General features: G+C 44.0%; 1 protein-coding gene across 2 annotated transcripts in view; it reads right to left on the bottom strand.

Moving 5' to 3' along the window:
- SEMA5A (semaphorin 5A) overlaps positions 1–21,659 on the bottom strand; it is a 525,937-nt gene that overhangs the window by 262,648 nt on the left and 241,630 nt on the right. For both annotated transcript variants that reach the window (XM_047769187.1, XM_047769155.1), the window contains 2 exons: positions 20,328–20,427; positions 1,974–2,019 (listed from right to left, as the gene is read on the bottom strand). In XM_047769187.1, the coding sequence (XP_047625143.1) occupies positions 1,974–2,019; positions 20,328–20,427 (146 nt within the window). The remainder of the gene's footprint in view (positions 1–1,973; positions 2,020–20,327; positions 20,428–21,659) is intronic.

The raw sequence follows: 21,659 nt of genomic DNA on the forward strand, positions 1-21,659 counted from the left end.
ATCATTTCTGTCTGAATCAGGTTTTAGAGTGATAGGTACCAAATTATAATTTTCTAATCAAAGCATTCCTTCAACATTTGCTAGTTGGCACTTTTAAGCAAGGGAAAGCAGTCCCCTTTTATGTCATTTGTTTATTCATTCATTTCTTTTTATGTTAATATTTACTCATGGATTCCTAGTTTATTCAGTGTGTGGTAATCTGATACTATCATTATTTATTTTAACAATTATATGGCCCCAGATTTCAAGGTGGCTCCTAGATTCTTTTGACTGCTCTCATTATTCTTTGAATACGTCTTTAACATCTGAAGCAACAAAATCTTCCGGGCTTATCTGGGACTTTCACTGCCCAGGACTTGGAATCAGTTACTTCTCCACAAAGCGCCTGGTTCTTTATAATGGAGAATTAAATTTAGAAACCAAGTGCCAGGTATTAAGTGTGCTCATTACTGCTAGAACGACAATGCTTCTAGGCCCTCTCAGCCAAGGCAGCCGGGAAACCAGGAAATCCTTGACTGTGCATATGGAAACATACTTTTGCACACACACATACCTACCCATTTCAACACACACGATATGCCAAAAAATAGAGTATACCATGAGAATCAAAACGAGCATCCTATCTATGGAATACGCTATATATTTTATAAAAGATTATTTAAAATCAGAGCCATAAAATGGCATTATGGTTAAACGGCAGATCATTCTGATTTCTTATGAAAACAATCAAAAGTGACCGATGACCAACTCATTTAAAGTGTTGAGTTATATCTAAATCGGAGTGGATTGTCCAGTGTGATTAAATGATTATTTAAGTCATTATTTATTGTTAACACTTTTAGAAAAACAAAAGCAATGAACATCTGTTGCCAAATTACTGCCTTATCTCTGTGCATGCCTCACCTTATTTAATTTTAGCAGTGACAGTACGGGGTAGACAGGGTTTTATGGCCATTTCACAGATAAAGAAAGCCACAGTTGCTGGAATGACAAAGCTAGAAAACAAATCCAGGTCTATGGGTCTTCAAAGTGCTTTACCAGTATTAGCTTTCTTGGGGCATTGGCTTATTTTAAGGCCCCGGTGAAGAAAACAGAGGTCTAATCTTAAACCCTAACTCTACAGCTTCCTGAAAGTTCCCAAATACCAGCATCACAGAGAAGAAAATAATACAGACTTTTCTCCAATCACTTCTTAGAACCCTAAGAGAGTCAGTTCTCTTAGAACGCTGGTACATGAGGGTGATTAAAAAATTTTCTCCAGACTATGCACAGTCCAAGGATTCTGGAAAGCTCCATAGGGAGTTACAGAATCTTGGTGAAGGCACTATTTATGCTGTGACCTCTCCTTTTCCAAGGAGACCCCAGCCACTAGACCCGTCTAAAAGACTGAAAGGGCCAAGTGAGCCTTTGTGGATCACATCTGCCCCTAAAATAAACATTCCACGCAGGCATAAGGCTCTCAGGCTCCTCTTCAAACCACAAAAACAGAAGTAGGTCAATTGCATTTTTATGTATCATCTCTAATTCTTTGCTCTACGTGGTTTGCAAGCCTTATCATATTTATTTAATTATAAATAATAAAGAAGAAACAAAGATGTTACTCTAAAGGGGTTGATTTTTACAAGAATATGGTGGCTGGATGCCTCCAACTAAATAATGGTTACTCTGACTGGGGGGGAGAACGGCCGCTCCCTGACTTTGAGGAAATGCCCTTTGAATGATCTATCATTTGATGAAGAATAAATCAGGACGATACCCAGAAGAGAGGCCACACAGGAGGCAGAGAGCTAATTGGGAATTAAAGCAGGTGACGACTCTTGTCATATAGCCAAGAGGCCTGTGGCCTGACCTGCTGCGGAAAAGAACCCTGGTCTGGCTGATTAATACCTTCACACGCCTCTGTCTTCATCCCCTCAAACCGTGAGCTAACTGGGATGGAAGATGAAAGCTGGAGAAAAATAAATCGCACCTACCTGGATCAGAGACAGATCCTCAAGCTGTAACCTGAAGAGGTAGTTTCTACAAAATACAAAAAGAGAGTAGTTGCATTTTTAATAGATTCCCCCAAAATTACAGTTCATAAAAATTATGAGAACAGGGTGGGGAGCAAAACGTAAGCATTTTTGGCTTCCAAAGCATTCTCCTGTTAAGAATGTATGTACCACAGATTTCCTTGGGACTCAGAGTTCAAAGAGGCGTCCAGTCTGTCAACAGGAACACACATTTGAGATTGGCGAGAAAGCTAAGGAATAAGGGGTGTGTGTGCGTGTGTGTGTGAAAGAGATTAAGGTAAATCTAAATTATTAATCAGCTCTCTTAATCTATGTGGAATGGGCAAAAGGACATGAGTATCCAATTCTGGACATGAGTTTTTCAAGTTCAGCAAGATGATATAAAACCACTCTTCACGTGCCTTTGGCTTTCCAGATTACCTACTCTCACCACGTTTTATAATTACAGCCCATCCGGGCTGTGAATTCAACAACGGCCTGAGTCTTACAGAGCTCCACGTGCAGGATGGATGCAGCGTATAATAAGTATAGAAGCATGAACGTGTCGCTTTGCCATCGAGGGTTTGAAAGAGTCAGCTCTGGCTGCCCAAGTGTGAAACAGGAAATCAGAGCCAAGGAGAGGGATCGTTTTTCAACAATGAAGGGGAAGGAGAGGGAAATATGCAACAGAGGTCAGCAGAGCACAGGGAGCAAAGGTAGACATTGCTCACGGGAGACTCTGGACGGTGATTTTGCAACTTTTTCAGAAGCGATGGATTGGCCTCCAACGTAATTCATGAAGGGATGAGCATCTCCTTAACTTCATGCAGATGAGAAGCTGGTGCAGCAGGAACAGCATCCCAGGGATGGAGGGAGGAGAAAGGCAGCCCAGGTGTGTGCAACAATGGAGGGAGAACCTGGCATGTAGTGGATCCTGAGAATCCATGAGTATGTGTGGGATGGGGGGCTCTCAGAGAAACGGAGGGCACTGTGAGAAGGGCTGGTCCAAGGTTACCACGACGGCACTAAGAGAATAACACCATTCTCCCAACACCGGCAAGACACACAAGTAAATGACTTCCACTCTCGGGGAAGGTGGGCAGATGTCAGACGTGAACACACTGTCCCAGGAGAGGAGACAAGGGACAGCCAAGTTGGGCCACGGGCACAGCCTGGAGGGGACCAAGGGACATCTCTATGGGGTGGATGCAGATGGGAGCACAGAGCGGGCGGGCGACTGCTATCCAGCAGTGTGTGTGTGTGTGTGTGTGTGTGTGTGTGTGTGTACATGCATGTACACTGCCCACTGCCAAGGGAGTAAAGGGACGGAGTCTCCTGAGTCCCTGGATGCTCGGGTTTCTCACAATTTGTGCCTCTCCACGGGCACCCCGCTGTCCTGCACTCTGAGACCGCCCTCTCTCACCACCACAACGGCCTGCTCACTACACCGTTCCTGTGCCTCGAAGGCCACCTCTGAAATAACACCAGAGAAGCATCTGTGTGGCTCACGGTGCCTCCAGCACAAAGCCATTTGGGAGACACATCCTCTCTCTTCTTACAGTCAAGTCATAGCCCCCTAAGCAGAACTGATCTAAGGATGCCTTTGAGGACGGGATAGGACATCAGCATCTTTTTCTTTTTCTTTTAATGGGCGGTACCCCCCGCACACAGACGTTCCCGGGCCATGGGTTCGAATCAGAGCTGCAGGTGCGACCTATACCACAGCAGCAGCAACACTGGGATCCTTAACCCCTTGCACCACAGTGGGAACTCCTCTATTTCTCTTCAGTCCAGCACTCCTGAGAGGCAAGGTTTCCAAGAGAAACTTCTTCCTTGGAGGGAAGGAACATGAACTTGGCACACGTAGGAAGGAGAGTGGCAGAGCAGCCAAGGTAAGCACCTCGGGAGGCCAGCTGGCATAGGAGGAGCTGCCAAGCTCTCACCGGATGGGAAACACATAAATCTTCCAGATGGCCCCAGAGGCAATTACTGGCCCTAATGCTCTCAATGCCTCTGTGAGTACTGCAGCCCCCTGCTGTCACGCTGGTCTCATCATGGGCTCCCTGGCTGCAAGAGGCTGTGACCAGTCAGTGCCCAGCCACCACAGGAGGCAGTGGTGGTGCTAGTGGCCAAGAATATTTGTGCACACACTATTTAAACAATTGATGGGGAACAAGGACCTACTGTACAGCACAGGGAAATCTACTCAATACTGTGTAATAGCCTACATGGGAAAAGACTCTGAAAAGGAAGAGACATATGTGTATGTATAACGGGTTTACGTTGCTGTACACCTGAAATGAACACAACTTTGTAAGCCAACTATATTCCAATTATTTTTTTAATTTTCATTTTTTTTATTTACTTTGTTTTTCTTTGTCTTTTTTTTGGTTTTTGGTTTTTTTTTTTTTTGGATGGCTGCACCTGCAGCCTGTGGAAGTTCCCAGGCTAGGGGTTGAACTGGAGCTGCAGCTTCAGGCCTACACTGCAGCTTGCCTCCATGCCAGATCCTTAATCCACTGAGGGAGGCCAGGGGGTGAACTCACATCCTCCCCGGCACTATGTCGTGTTCTCAACCCGCTGAGCCACACCGGGAACTCCCTCAATAAATTTTTTTTTAAAAAGGACATTTGTGCAAAGGCCAAAGCTCAGCCCCAGACACACTGGGGGAGGAAGCTAAGCACTCTGTGCTTTCATCTTTTCATCTGCAAAATGGAGCGCATAGTCATATCCATTCCCTGGGGTTGCTGCCAGGTCTAAATCGAAGGAGAACACTTAGAATGGCGTCTAACCCACTGTCAGCACTCAACTGATAGCAGCTACTGGTAGGCGGTTAATAGAAAATATGAACATTTCCAGGCATGTTGAAATTCTCGGCGCGTTCCCATCGTGGCGCAGTGGTTAACGAATCTGACAAGGAACCATGAGGTTGCGGGTTCCATCCCTGACCTTGCTCAGTGGGTTAAGGATCCAGCGTTGCCATGAGCTGTGGTGTAGGTCACAGACATGGCTTGGATCTGGCGATTGGACCCCTAGCCTGGGAACCTCCATATGCTGCAGGTGCAGCCCTAGAAAAGACCCCCCCAAAAAATAAAAAGAAAGAAAGAAATTCTCGGCATAGTCTCCATTGCCCAGGGAAGGAAAGAGCATTTCTGTCCTCTGGCAATTGCAGGTTACAGGCATAAACAAGCACCATAACCTCTATGTTTAGGTGATGGGAGCTGTTGTCAGTACAGATGGTGGTGGCACCACTGGGTTTTTGGAGAAGAAGACAACCTCGTTTATCGTGTCATTGTTCTGGGACACGGTCATCACAGTCTTTCCAACACCCAGTCTCTGTTCGGAAAAAGCTTTTCTGCAAATATTTCCAAAACAAGAAGTCATTCACATTATCAATGAATTACTACACAGCTTAGATGATACTGCAACGCCATCGCGCTCTCTCCTTCGCTCCAACAACACATACCTACTAGCATGCGTGCCCAGCCTGCGGTATCTGCCTCTGGAACTTTCTAGAAAGGCAGTTCTCATATACAAGGAAGAGCTAGAAGTACATCGCACCATTAAGGAAAGAGGGCTGTAGCATCCATGATTTTCTGCAGAGCTATGGGCGGGGCGACGAGAGAGAAAACTTCAAAGCTGAGTTGGAGGAGGAGGTGAAGAGATCACTCTCGGAAAGCCCTCGGTCCCATTTTCCAGTATTTTCCACAGGGATGTGCTACGGTCTGAATGCATCTGTTGAAATCCAACCCACAAAGGTGATGGTATTAGGAGGTAGGGCCTTTGGCGGGTGCTTGGGTCATGAGGGTGGAGCCCTGGTGAAAGGGATTAGTGCCCTTAGGAACGAGGCTCCAGAGCGCTCCCTAGCCCCTTCCACCGCCGGAGGACACGGCGAGAAGTCAGCCATCTGCAGCCTAGATAAGGACCCTCAGAACCCAACCTGATCTTGGACTTCCAACCCCCAGATCTGTGAGGAATAAATACCTGTTGTTTATACGCTCTCAGGTGTGTGGTATTTCGTGATAGCAGCTCAAATGGACCAAGACAGGAAGGCACTGATGGACAAACCTGTCACACTCTCCATCTACATCTCCCAACCAAATCTGCCTCTCGGCTGGCCAGTCCTGCTGCCCAGCTCCCCACAGTCTGTAAAAGTGGCCCCCTTGCCCTCCGCCATTCCAGTGGATCCAAACCTTCCCCAGACACCTGAGAATGCTCATCAGTAATCAATCACTATGGCAGAGGTGTTCAACAGGTGACCATAAGGGGCATCGCGGGGGGCAGGGGGGGCAGGCTTACAGGGAAAATGACACAGTCCTTACGAGAGCCTATCGTCATGACCGCCACCATCACCATGCCCCACACCCTAGCAGTACCTGCCTTTGGTAATTCCTGGGTTACAAGATGCACGTGGTGGTGCTTTTGAACCCAACCTCATTTTTTTTTTTTTTTTTTTACCTAACACAAATCATAGAATCTAAGAAAACTAGGTTGTCATTAAAGTGTATACCCCTTCATTTTCAGATGAGGACATTTCTGCAAATTAAGAGGTTCAGTGTGATTTAGCCGAGATTACTAAGATTCAGAGAAAGTCCTATGTTTAGAAACAAGACCCCATCTCGCTGTCCCTTATCCCACTGTGCCAAATGGCCTTACCAGTCACCCGGTGGCCCCTTTCTTTTTTTTTTTTCCCCAGGCTAGGGGTGCAATCGAAGCTGCAGCTGCCAGCCTACGCCACAGCCACAGCCACACCAGATCCAACCCGCATCTCTGACCTACACCCCTGTGGTTAGATCTGAGTGAGACCAGGGATCAAACCCACAAACTCAGGGGTTTGTTACCACTGAGCCACAAGCAGAACCCCTAACGTCCCGTTTCTAATTTAACTGGAAACACACACACACACACACACACACACACACAAATCATTCCTATGGTGAAGGAATTTCAGGTCTTCATTGTTCATTCACAGGTGAACTTACAAATCATTTTGAGACAATTCCAGTCTCAGTACGCTTCATGACAAGCTCTGTACCGTAGGTAAATGACTCTCAGCTCTGGAACTGTGATCTGACTGTGACACCTGTATTCCCATTAAGAGAACATGTTAAGCCCACAGGTCTCGCTGATTACACGGTGCCTCCTTTCTCCCCTTTATTTCACATGAATGCTCCCTGAAACTGCCTACTCACACTTCCTTTTACTTTTCATTTTAGGGCCACACCTGCAGGCTAGGGGTCGAATCGGACCTGCAGCTGCCAGGCTACACCACAGCCATAGCCACACCGGATCTGAGCTGCATGTGTGACCTACACCCCAGCTTGCAGCAATGCCAGAACTTTAACCCACTGAGCAAGGCCAGGGATTGGCCCCCTCATCCTCACGGACACTAGTCAGATTCTTAACCCACTGAGCCACAACGGGAACTCCTACTCATACTTATTTTAAGAGTGCCCGAGTTTCTTTATTTATGAACGGAGACAGCAAATAATACAATTTGTCATTATATTTAACACAAATTCCTAAAAGACTGTGACCCTTTTTTATTTTTAGAGGGATGAAATGAGCAATAGATTTAGATTATTATACGGCCATCCAATGAAATAATTATCATGACATAGTTCAATAGACTTCTGACTAATACTTTTCCAGTTTTTTTCTTTTTCTTTTTTTTTTTTGCAGCTGAGTACTATATTTTAATCATCTTAAATGAAATTTCGGCATATAAAAGAGCAAGAAAATGTACTCAATGATTATAATTACATACGTGTTAGATCATAAAGTTAATGGATTAAGCTGATTTAAAAATTCTGAAATTGGCATTATCAGAACTAGCTATAATCTTTTTTTTTTTTCTTCTTCATCTTTTTAGGGCTACAACTGTGGCATTTGGAGGTTCCCTGGCTAGGGGGTGAAACAGAGCTCTAGCGGCTGGCCTACACCACAGCCACAGCAACAAGGGATTCGAGCCATGCCTGCGACCTACACCCAGCTCCCAGCAACACGGGATCCTTAACCTACTGGGCAAGGCCAGGGATCAAACCCACATCCTCATGGATACTAGCTGTGTTAGTTAACCACTGAGCCACCATGGGAACTCCACTATCTACACTCTTACATGGCCTCAGTGTCTGTGTAAGGCCTAGTTTGCAGTGGTTGGTTGGTTACATTTCTATTGCTGTTTTTTTGTTTGATTTTGGAGACAACGTGCCCATAGAGGCTTTCAAATATCTGTTTAACACATGACTGTGTCTACACAAATCCCAAATAGGCAATTTAATGTCTTGCTGGACCTTTTCCATATTAGAAATATGTAATATGACACATTATAGTATTCGCTTTATCGATCATGATTTTCGACATTTGTTAAGATTATAAAAGACAAAATTTGTGGAATTCCCTAATCACCTCCCTGGAACCTAAGAATCTGGCCAAACATAGTGTGGACTCTGCTCTTCTCAAAACCCGTTCCTCAAGCTAGTTGGTTCCAAGTTCAGCTCCAAGGGTGTTTTTGCTGTTGGAAAAATCCCATCCCAGCTGGCAACGTGAGGGACCAGAAATCTCCCCCGACAGCTTGATCCATCACAGTGGAGGTCGATGACCTCTCAAGTGAAAGGTTACGAAAAGAAAGAAAATCTTCTAAAGGGAATAAAAAATGGATACTCCCAGATGTTGGGCCACTCAGGCACTAAAGTAAGATCTATGGTCTCTGCAAGTGGCTGTTCTCCGGGGTATTACAGAAGAGGCAACCACTTTATCTTGCAATTGTGAGCACACAGAGGAGGGAAAACAATATATGTGAGGTTCACGAGAAAGGCTACCGACCTTTCGAACAAGAAGGAATAATGCTTCTGGCTCCCAGCCAACAGGGAATGCTAACCAAATGTTTCACATGAGGTCAGTTTCTCTAGTAGGGCAATGCTGTGAGCAACCCGAAGCATTTAAGTGGCTTCATTAATCTTCCGAACACCCCCTCGATGTAAACAGGGAGTAATGAGGGCTATTGCCATTCTTCGGGGAGAGAGGCGGGAGTGCAGGAGGTTAGGAGATTAGATCCATAAGAGTTTTAGTTGTGCTGCTTAGGGGAGCTGGTCCGTAGTGCTGTTTTTTTCCCCCGCTCTCATTACAGAACCACAAAGCAAGAGGGTGAGCAGGCTGCAGAAGCTCAGCTTCTGTTTTAGGGCCACCGTCAATGAAAGGATGGGGGTTCTTCTTCCCTTGGGAGGAACCTACTCTTTCTCAAATGCCTTGGGTTAACATTTGACATTGCACCTTCAACTGTCATCACTGGATGACGTTTAGGAGAAATATACGGGAGAGACATCCACCCGATAAATTGGATAATTCAAATCACAACGCCATTATCTTTGGCAGACACAAACTGACAGTTCTGAAGCCCATTCATGCTTCTCCCGCTAGACATCTGAGTGTGTTTTCTCCCTCTCCACAGGGTGTATTTCTTTTTGACGATGGGACTGACTAACTCATTCCTGCATCCTAACCCATCCCCCAGTGGCCCATTAGCAACAAATCACTAAGCCCAACAATATATTCTCCGAGGGAGCAGTGAGGGCCTTAATAGACGAAGTTCATTTATGTCTTCATGTAAAGTAATAAAATTCAGCCAGCATTGAAGAAAAGGTTGAGCCATCATGAGCATATTAACGAAATGACTCATTTTATCTAGAGACACTATAAAACCTAACTCTGACCTCCATTAATTATGAAAGACACAGGTGTTTTAAAATGACATTCTCTTAGAATAACTCAATGGGTCTCTGATGAATAGAGCCATAAAATCAAAGGGAAAAAATTCCAAGTTCTTATCGAACATGTAGGCTAGAGGCTTGCTTATCGCCGAGGAGCAGAAAACTGACTAATGCAGAAAGACAGACCTGCCCTTTGCACTATGAAAACGGACAAAGAGAGGCAGGTGAATCTATTAAATGTGCTTTAAACAATGGTGACAGAAACTTACATTTTGGTTGTTTTATAAATGCTTAGATCACGGTTGATCATGAAACAATCTGAAAACAAAACACACACTGCACATAAACGGTCACCACTTGGGTAAACTGGAGAGTAAAGATCGTCTCACCTGTACTTTGCCTGCTTCACTCGCCTGTGATTTCTCTTTACTGAACGATTCTATCCTGTTGTCATGACCCACTGGCACAGAGCTTGACACTGGGACTTCCTACAGGACAAATGTTCAACTGCATCGAGAGACTTAAAGATTAAAATATAGGGAGTTCCTGTTGTGGTTCAGTGAGTTAAGAACCTGACATAGTGTCTATGAGGATGTAGGTTTGATCCCTGGCCTCGCTCAGTGGGTTAAGGATCCAGCATTGCCGCAAGCTGCAGCATAGTCGCAGATGTGGCTCAGATCTGGTGTTGCTGTGGCCGTGGTGCAGGGCCCCCTGCAGCTCCGATTCAACCCCTAGCCTGGGAATTTCCATATGCTGCAAATGCAGCCCTCAAAAGAAAAAAAAAAAAAAAGATTAAAATATAAATTTGTGACTTTGAAGCTAAGGAAAAGCAGTAACTTAAAGCACAAAATATTTTTATAAAAATGATCATTATCCACCTGTAAATATTTAATATGTCAATCATATCAATAACTTTAAAGATTGTGAAGATTAATTTCATCATGTAAGTTACTCATGTAGTTCACCAACATATCACTGTTGTGCCTTAGAATCTCATTAAACAAATTCCAGGAGATTTTAATTTTTTGTTGTTGTTGTTATAACCTTTCCCCAAATATCTCTTTAATGTACTTTTTCCGTAACTTTTGAGGAGTTTAATTACATTTTAATATTACTAAATTATTATATATATATATATATACATATATATATATATATATATATCACTACCTTTAAATAGCTGGAACACCATCACAGTTTTTGAATACTGCATTGGTTTTTTACTTTGTTGGTACATTTTCAAATATGGTGACAAAGGTGTAATGTGACCATATTCTTTTTTTTTTTTTTGTCTTTTTTGTGTTGTTGTTGCTATTTCTTGGGCCGCTCCCGAGGCATATGGAGGTTCCCAGGCTAGGGGTCCAATCGGAGCTGTAGCCACCAGCCTATGCCAGAGCCACAGCAACGCGGGATCCGAGCCGAGCCGTGTCTGCAACCTACACCACAGCTCACGGCAACGCTGGATTGTTAACCCACTGAGCAAGGGCAGGGACCGAACCCGCAACCTCATGGTTCCTAGTCGGATTCGTTAACCACTGCGCCACGACGGGAACTCCTGTAATGTGATCATATTCTAACTTACCTCCTCAGTCAGAACTTTCTCAACCCTTTTCAAAAACCATCAATATGTGTACTTTGGGCTGTAAAATATTGAAAGTAATTCTGATTTTGCTATGTCGTCAGTGTCCAGTTCTCTCTCCAAATTATACTGGCTTATTTCATTATCTAGCCCCAAAAGTCTATTTCAAATCCCTTAAAAGTCTGGGTTAGAGAAATAAGTTGCAAAGAATACATCAAACCCCAAATCAAAACATTTTATATAGCACTCTTGTGTGTTTACCAAGACGAAAAGGCACAGAAAGTAGATGGAGAACTTCTTACTATTTCACAAGCAGAACGAAAGAAGAAAGAGTTTTAGTAGCAACAATTAAGACCAATGTTATCAGCAAATTTCAGAGACATGAAATCAGAAAAACCTTTTCCCATAAGCATATTTAGGGACAAAGTTATTAATCAATATTGTCAATAACTACACTGATCATTTAAATTTTATTACATTCTAAGTATTACATGCAAATCTCTAAATGCTTTGAGGATTACAGATGACTTATTGCTCTAAATTTAGCTCCCAACTTCTGCCTTTGCTGGCCCATTGGGTATCTGATTTGTTCCTTTCCATTTTTCAGTTAATAGAGATCATTTCTCTTCTAAAAAAATACCACCTGAAGTATTTTATGATTCCTGTAACCTATGCTTTCCTAGGAATATTCACTCTTCAAATTATCTCCATATACACTTCTTTTTCTGGGTTATCGTCAGAGTTAGTAAAACCTGAGATTTTTTTCACGTATCTTCATATAATAGAAGAATTACAGCTCATTTTCCATATGCTCAATCCCAGCTGATGCCATAACAAGCTTCACTTCCAAATCTCACTTCCAAATATCATCTTTGACCCCACCCTCAGCCACCAATGGTGATTTGCTTCAATCACAGTCAAGTCCAGATCTGAACTATGTCTCAAATCCGATTTATCTCCTTTTCCACTATCACTGCCTAAATTTAAGGTCTCTCTACTGTTATGGGATTCCCTCAATGACTCCTCATACCTCCAATCTCGCCAAACTCTCATGCATTTTGCACACACTATGGCAGAATTATCTTCCTAATGCACATCTGAGCATGCAAATACGTGGCTGTCATCTCCTAAGCTCCCTCACACAGTCTTTAGCACAGATTCTCAATTTACTGGGATAGCAGATTATCAGAGGCTTGATTAAACCAAGGATTCCAACATTTACTTCCAGAAACTCAAAGGATCTGAGGAGGGGCTGGCCATTGGCATTCTTGAAAGATTTTCCAGATCATTATCAGGACAGCCTGAATTGGAAACACTGGTCTAGAGGATTAAATCCAAGCTCCTCCATAATCTAAAGCTCCAGCCTCACCTATAATAACTCCCCGGCTCAGTCACTAACAGGTCCAGTCAACGTGAACTTCCTTCAGCTTCATCTCATTTTCTGGCCTCCCAGGTCCACAGCCCTACTGGCCTGAAGACTTCCTCCTACTGCCAGACTCCTGGTGCATCTCCAAGGCCCAGCTTCTCATGGTACCCTCTTCACCCCCAAGGACTGTCACCTTTCTTTCCTCTTAGTGTTCCAGGGCCCTTTATTCAGGCCTCCCTGGAGAATTTAACTGCATCTGTCCCCAACACCCACCAGACCACGGGTCATGAAACTTTTCCATGGGCTAAAGAGCAAGTACTTCACTTTTGTGGTCCTACTGGAATCTCTGCAGTTAAAGCAGGAAAGCAGCCATAGGTAATATGCAAATGAGCAGGTGTGGCTGTGTTCCCATAAAACTTTATTCACAAAAAACAGGAAGCCAACCCAGGGGCCTTAGCTTGCCAACCCTTGCACCAGGCTATGAAGGCTTTGGCAGGTAGGACTGTATTGCATCTCCATTTCCCCAATGCCTAAGACACTTCCTGCATAAATAACAGTCAATAAATATTTGATGAATGAAGAGTCGGGAAAGAGCAACTACGTGAACGAATAAATTCTGACAAGCGCCCTGTGGGACTGGCTAGGAAAAAAGCTCTCAAGACTCAGAACTTGTGACACATAAGCACATTCAGAGTAAGAAGGCTGGTTAAAGTTTATCACACTCCCTCGTTGGCTCATTCATGGAATATGGGAAAAGGACCTGTATGGATATTTATAACTAAATAAGTAACTCTTATGTTGGGTTTATCTTCACCCCACCTCCAGCAGGGAGGAAAGTGTGGAGGTTATTTAATTTTTTTATAATAGCATAAGAGACACAAGGGTTGGAGGTCTTTCCCACGGGGTGTCTTTAGACCAGCTTTTCTGGCAAAAGCTCACCCTCTAGGACCACCTTTCGGCCCATGGGATCAGCACAGCTGGGAGGAGAGGCAGAGAAAGCCTAATTCTGAATGGATGCCCAGGGTGATGCTTAGGTACACAGGTGCTTGGTAAATATCGGAGAAAGAAAACAACGCAGGAAAACAAAGAATGGATTTTTTTTTTAAAGCACAGAGTAGGTTAATTAATCCAATGGGCCTCTTGGAAGACAGGGGCAAAGAAGTGGAAGGAGGACGCTCAGCCCAGAGAATCTTAAAAGGAAAACACTCCCATGAATCAAGAACAAACAGAGGAAAGGAAATGTTTAAACTTTAAAGTACAGGTTTAAAAAAAATTCCAGGGGGGGTAAAAAATGAAGAGCAGCAATAAAAAGGGGCCATCCTTGCTTTCATCACCAGCTGCTTCTCCTAAGTCATAATTAATATAAATACAGTATCAACATCATCATTACCTAGGATTTCTTTGCCCTGTGGGGGTTTACTGCTTTTTGGATTCACTCCTAATTGCTCATTTCTTTCCACTCAGCGCGAGTTACCTTTAACTGTATAAACTTGATGAAAATGTGTCCTTTGGAAAATGGAAAGAAGTGGGTGGTTACTGGAAGCAGAATTGTAGGTCTGGGGAAAAAAAAAAAAAAAAAGCTCCAGTTTTACTTTTAACTATAGGCTGCTTCCAACAGATTAACTCTAAGGTAAAACTTTAAAATAAAAATTGGAATCATAACCACCAAAAAAAGAGAGAAAATTATATGGGTCAGTTTTGAAAGCGTTCTCATGTGAATCTAAAATTTAGCTCCATTTGTTCAAAGCCAATGGCAAAATCATCTTGGAAGAAGGAACGTATACTAATGAAATAGAAGCCTGCCCATTCACTCACTGTCACCTTATGAGAATACATGCTTGGAATACGCAACAGCAAATTCAGACCCAACATCACAAAAAAGCAGGGCAGTCTTTCCTTTTCATCTTTATGTTTTTAGATTCAAACTATGGGCAAAACACTGTTGAAAACAACACAGCCAATATTTTTCGGGCCCAGTTTGCTATAACTGTGGTAAACACCAAGCTCTGCCTAGAAAGTACGTGGGTTTTAGTTTTGGTTTTTAGTAGTAAGTATGCTGATTAGAAATCTGTACTCCTTGTCGCAGAGATCCATATACGGAAATGTCTTCCAACATACTGAAATGCTCCACTGACTGCAATGGCAGGTCAAAGCGTTCTGAACAAGGCACGAGGCTCTGGGCTGATACTCATATTGGGTCAGTGTGCAAGGGACCCATGCATTTTCATTACCCTTTCAGTCGACCTCTTTACCATGTTCCCGTTCTGTGATGTAATAGAGTTGGCATTAAAAAATCCCAAAGATGTACATAAATCTCCCATTTGTCATCCGTTATGATCTACACCTGACCCATACACCTGACCCCATGAGTTTCAATCCCATCACCTTAACGGAGGTGGCTGGGCCTCCTGGACTCTTAGGTGCTTGGGTGAGGGATCACAGGTAAGTGTTCTTGTCCAAACATCACAGGTTGTCAGACTTTGCTTTTCACTGACACATTGTTATCACACGGAAACTTGCTAGAGAGCATAGGGTAATCCCAAATCAAGTTGCAAGAAGAAGATGAATGAAAGACCAAGAAACAAACAGAAAAGCTGAGAGAAACTCACATTCTCTCTGAATGAGAAGCTCTTTTTTTGTCATTTTTAGTGTATGGCTTTATGCTTTTCCAAAAGCTGCAACATGTGTAAATGCCCGGATTATCATCAAATACTGCTTTGTGTGTGGACCAAGCTAGTTGCAATTTGGGATAACATTTGAATTCAGCACAGCATCACCAGCATCCATACCGTGAACCCGACACACTAAAGATAAATGGATTCATTTGGAGAATAAAACGTAATCGCGCTCGCTGAGATCGGCCACAATCCTACACACAGCAATACGTAAAACTTGTACGGACCTTGCGAACTACCATTACTATCACTGCTTTTATGATTATCTATAAAACATATCTAAACCTCAACACAGTCTTTCATTTGGAATTTTCACATATGTATATATATATATATACACACACAAAATATACACACACACATATGTAAAATGGAAACGCCTTTTAGTAGATTTTTTTAACAAGTCTATAAACCATTTATAAAACATATCCCAATAGTAGAAACACGTAGAAATCAAACACTGCAGGGAAATAGCTGAAAAGGGTAACTGGGATGATTTCTGAACTCGTGTTGTTTCTCCAGGCTTCACCGTATTTTCTACTTTCTCTAAAATGAAAATGCCTGAGCTTCATCACTGAAAACACAAACACTATTAATTTTTAAAGAGGCGTAGGTAAAACAGGATATGAATATCAATGCTTTTGAAATAATATGAGAGAGACTGTGCCTCTTGGAAATGGCAAACTTAAGGATCCTTCCAGAAACGGCAGGAATTCAGATGCCCCCACCTTCCCGTACTGCATAACCACAAATCACCTAAGGAGAATGGGTTTTTTTCTGTGTTTTGTTTTGTTTTGCTTTGCAGCAGGAGAGCTTCTTTTTGCAAAGAAGCAAAGGATTTTTAACTGAATTCAATATCAGGAACATAAAGTATCACTGGTAAAGTGAAATTATCCAACAAATGGCTTTACAATGTCTAGTGCTAACCATGACAAAACCAAAAGACCATCACTGTAGCTTCCCACCATATATATGCATAAGGTGGCATATGGAGGTTCCCAGGCTAGGTGTCCAATCGGAGCTCCAGCTGCTGGCCACAGCCACAGCCACAGCGATGTGGGAGCCGAGCTGCATCTACACCACAGCTCATAGCAACGCCGGAGCCCCAACCCAATGAACGAGGCCAGGGGTCGAACTGGCCTCCTCGTGGATACTAGTCGGGCTCATCACCACTGAGCCACAACAGGAACTTCCACCACCACTCATATATTTAAACCATTACAGAGTTCTTAACATATAACCCCGCTATCTAAACTTCTTTTGCTAGGTCGAGCCCTCCCAAACAGGAATCTGAGGGTTAGGTTATTTTTAAAGTTTTATAACTGGCTCACACTCCCTCTCAAACGTTCTGAGCCTAATCCCACTAAGTATCCTCGGTAAAATTGCTTCTCTCCATGCTCAGTGATACCTGCCAGAAATGCATATGTACACTTATGCCAAAACCTGCTGATATCCGCACAGCTTCCCCACCACTGCATGCTTAGAGGGTGTCTGTGACGATGGCAGTCTCGTTTCAAGGACTGTCTTATTTAATCCTCACAACAGCTGAAAAGAGTAGGAATAACTACATCAATTTTAAAGATAGGAAAATAAGATTCTGAAATAGGCTGCAGGTCATTCAGTTAAGCAAGTCCACCTACCCTTCTCTATCTTTCTTTTCTTTACTGAGTGTCTGTGATACACCACGTCCTGTTCTAGAATAGGAAATACAGCCCAGGCTCCTAGGATTGCTTATCTGAAACTCAAGTTTAACCACACACCCTGGGCTTTTATGTGATAAGCCTGGAGATCCTATTTCTTCTAGTCACCAGGCTGTATTGCATGTTAGCTTGACTCAGTGGCTAGTCCAATCCCTCCCGTGGCTGGGCTGGGGCTGTGGTGAAATGAGATGGATGGAGACTTCGAGGACTCTGGGCTGGAGCCCCTCCAGGGATGCTGGGATGGACAATTCCAGGGATGCTGAGATGGACACCTCCAGGGATGCTGAGATGGACACCTCCAGGGATGCCGGGATGGACTTCTCCAGGGTATAGGCAGGTGTGTGGTGCTGCCCTGTTTGTGTAGTGCAAGGACCTCCAGAAACCATGGAGCGTCTCTTGAGTCAAGCTCAGAGGAAAACGGTTTCCAAAGTCCTTTAGAATTGATTGAGAAATGTGGGACACAGCTACACCTGTTGAGGTCATATTTGTCCCTGCTACCCCAGCATGGAGGCCTCTTCCCCCTTGGTTAAGAATGAGAGTCCATTTTCCATAAGGACTGGCTTTGAGGTTTAAAGACTTATCCCCCGTGTCCTTGCCCAAAGAGGTATCTGGAATAAATTTACTACAACCTCAGCCCCCCTGTTCCGTAAGTGTCCTACACATATATAAACCAAATCCTGGAAATATGTATGGTGAATAAACATACATTTGGAGAAAAAAAAAGACATGTATCTTTGAGCTTCTACTTGGAGGAGAAACTGTACATTTTAGAGAAGCAAAGAAAAGAAAGACACATCCTCTATTATCTGGTAAGTCCCTAAGTGATGAGGGGGAAGGGGAAAGTGAACCATGATGAGAAATAATTCAAAAAGTGCAGGGATGAAGACAGATGGGCAGTGAGCTCACGGAACTGTGCAGAGCAAGGAGCATATCAGCCCAGACCCAACGGAGGACCCTTGGGCCAGACCCTTACAATAAGAATCTCACCAAGAGGATAACTGGGGATGGGGGTGGGGTAGCTAAGACTCCATGAAAGCAAAAGAGGTTATCAAATCCTAGAGGCAAGAAAGAGGACAGCTGATAGTTGTGGGCCACATAAATAATTCCACATACATGATGCCTGGGCAATGTGAGAATGAAAAAGATGTGCTTCTCCGTAGGATGTGGGACCACAAGCCAGAGGTCCAATGGCCCACACCAAAGAGCCTAGTGCAACCAAGTGAATCCAGATGACCCCTGCAGAAGATGCTATTTCTCTCACATAGCTGAAGGCATACAAGTCGTAGTAGCTCCAACAGAAGCTACTGGGGGGAGATACTTTTTAAAGATGACTTTGGCCACGGTACGCAGAAGGAGGAGAAAATCTTAGGGCCAGGAAATCAGTTAAAAACCCCTGCAATGTATGGCCCAGGCTCCAAAGATGGAATTCAATGGAAATCAGCATCAGAAATTCCCCCTGCAGTCCCAGTGGGCTGGAGTGAGCAAAAGTACCCACCCCAGCAATGCTCACCCTCAGTGTCCACCCAATAAGCACAAAAAGAGATACAGGTGACACGTTAAGTGCCCAGAACTCAGCCAACGTCTGTCTACACACTCAAAGTTACGAATGTACAGCTCGAGTCTTCAAGGGTTGGGCAGAGGGACAAGGTCTTCTTAGGGTCTGAGAGCAAAAGCAGGGATTCTAGAAACAGTTCGATGTTTGTCCAGACTTCCCTGAGCCCAAGTCCGATTTAGCTTCACCCGGGTCTATGTGGAAATCCCACACCCTCTCGTGCTATGAAAGGTATGTTTCATAATCAAGGAAATTTGGCCAAAAAAGATACGTGCACTCTTCTGCACATTCCCTGAATGTCAGAAGAGTCCAAAACTATAACGGGCCTCTTCATGTTATTCTATCATGTTTCCTAAGAGATAACTATGACATGTTTTTCAATTGTTTTATGACAGTGGAGTTACAATAGTCTGTTGATTTCTGCTGTACAGCAAAGTGACCCACTTATACATACACATACATTCTTTTTCTCACATTCTCCTCCATCCTGTTCCATCACAAGTGATTGGATATAGTTCCCTGGGCTGTACAGCAGGATCTCATTGCTTATCTACTCCACATGCAAGAGTATGCATCTACTAACCCCAGACTCCTATATCATCCTCAAAACACGCTGGCAGGATAGGTGACTTGAAGGCAGGAATTGTGCATGTTTTCTAAGGAAGTCATGGTAACTAAAGGGGACATAGCCCAAGATCAGTGCTGAGTGTGTTTGAGTGGCCTCATTGTCTAACTGGAAGGTCAGGTGCTGACCTGCACATTCTTCTTAAGAGAGACAAGAAATAACAACTCCATTGGGAGTTCCCATTGTGGCTCAGCCGGTTAAGGATCCAATGTGGTCTCTATGAAGATGTGGGTTGGATCCCTGGCACCCCCTCGGTGGGTTAAAGGAGCTGGTGTTGCCGCAAGCAGCAGTGTAGGTCTCGCTGCTGCTCTGATTCAGCCTCTATCCTGGGAACTTCCCTATGTCGCAGGTGTGGCCTTAAAAAAAAATTAAAAAAAACCCCAAAAACCTCCACTGAGTTCTCAATTGACCGCTAAGTGGCCTAAGAGAGGTCACAAAGAAAGGTAGCAATGGACGTTGAGAATGGACAGTACGGGGTCTTGATCGCTGGAATCGTGCTGAAGAATGTAGACAGAGTTGAGAACAGGGTTTCTGGAATGAAACTGGCTCCGAAGCCTGGGTCCATCTTTTATTGGACACAGCCACTGTGTGCTGGAGCAACAGAGCCCTCCACTTCTGCCTCAACTTCCTCGTCTCTAAAGCAGGGGTGGTGACAATACCTACCGCGGGGGTTTCACAGAAGGGGGCAGAAAGGAATTAATTCACATTAGAACATATGAGGGATTTGGAATGACTGGCCAACAAGGACCTGCTTATACAGCCCAGAGAACTCGACCCAATAGTCTGTGATCTATGTGGGAAAAGAGTCTAAAAGAGAACGGATGTGTGCACACGTATAAACGAATCACATTGTTGTCCAGCAGACACAATCACAACCTGTAAGTCAACTCTAGCTCAATAAAGCGTGAAAGAAAGAAAAAGAACAGCTCCTGGTACAGGAGGGACTTGCTATAAGGAGCAGTAGTCATCCTAGGAGTAGCAGCCGTCATGACGCTTTCAGATGGAATTTCACCCTTAGGTGAAATACTACTTAGCGCTTGTTAATGATGGCAAAGAAACTCACACATAACTGCACAGATATGAAACGAAATCCGAAAGTATCTGCAGTGGCAGAACATAAGGTCTCTCACCTTGCTCCTACAACCAGTTCTTTCTGTCCTGGATCAAATGTTAACTGCGAGAAATCCACAGCATTCTTCGCTCTGAACTCCCGTAACCAGGGGCCAATTTCTAAATAGGAAAAATAAATAAATAGAAAGATAGAAATGAATGAGTGTTTTCTCTGGGGACCGCAGAGATGCACATCAGGTAGCAAACATTACACTTCGGGGAGGATTTGAAGGTTCCCCCCAACGTGAGCCTTTAGGGGCCCCCAGAGGCTTCCATCAGGATGTCCCCTAATCCACCCTGAGAACGTGTAAAACAGAGGGCAGCCACCCCTTAGCAAGCGAGCAAAGCCTCAGTGCTTGGTTGTGATGCACAAGCCAGATGTGCATTTTCCTTTTGACTCTGGACTGGGCAGAAAATAACACAGCATTCACAGGATTCATCAGAGGAACAGTGAATGCAAACACGACCATGTCCTGTGCGACTTTCCGGGAAGGGACCAAAGACTTGGAAAAATCACCAAAGCCCTCGGTGGGAACAAGGACAAACACAGGCGCCCCCTTTGCCTTCCTTCAAAGTGGATGTTCCATTTCCCTGTCCTTTGGGTTTCTAATTTGGCCCCAAGATTCCACTTGTTAAGCATTCATCCTTTCTAGATGAGAAATCCAGTTACTTCCAGGCCTCATTTGCATTTTTTTTCTAAGGGAAATCAGGAAGCAGCCACTCTTTAGAGGCAGGATTTTTTTCTTTTTTTCTTTTTTTTTTGTGTGTGTGTCTTTTCTAAGAACTCACCCTCGGCATACAGAGGTTCCCAGGCTAGGGGTCTAATCGGAGCTGTAGCCACTGGCCTTCGCCACAGCCACAGCAACGCTGGATCCAAGCCTCGTCTGCAACCTGCACCACAGCTCATGGCAATGCCGGATCCTTAACCATGGAGCGAGGCCAGGGATCGAACTCGCAACCTCATGGTTCTTAGTCGGATTCGTTAACCACTGAGCCACAACGGGAACTCCTAGAGACAGGATTTTTTTTACAAGCACTGTTAATTCCTATTCAATGACCTCCAGCCTAGAGTCTGATTACTGTATCAGGACAGTATTTGAAGAGGGAGAGAACTCTGCTTTGTGAGCCATTTTGGCAACTTTCATGAGCACCTTTCTGACACTGAGAAAAATCTTCAGCGAGTCGCCTGCCAGTTGGGCTGAACCTTATCATTATCCTTGACAATGAACCATGTGATCTGATTGTCTTTTTCCTTGGGTTTAATATTGTGAGTAATAGCACACTGACTAAACAGGCACACGACAGCTGTCACATCAGCCCAGTTACTGGTTTGAGGGGAAAATGTGTAGTAC

The sequence above is a fragment of the Phacochoerus africanus genome, chromosome 1 (genome assembly GCF_016906955.1).
Source record: "Phacochoerus africanus isolate WHEZ1 chromosome 1, ROS_Pafr_v1, whole genome shotgun sequence".
Taxonomy (NCBI): domain Eukaryota; kingdom Metazoa; phylum Chordata; class Mammalia; order Artiodactyla; family Suidae; genus Phacochoerus; species Phacochoerus africanus.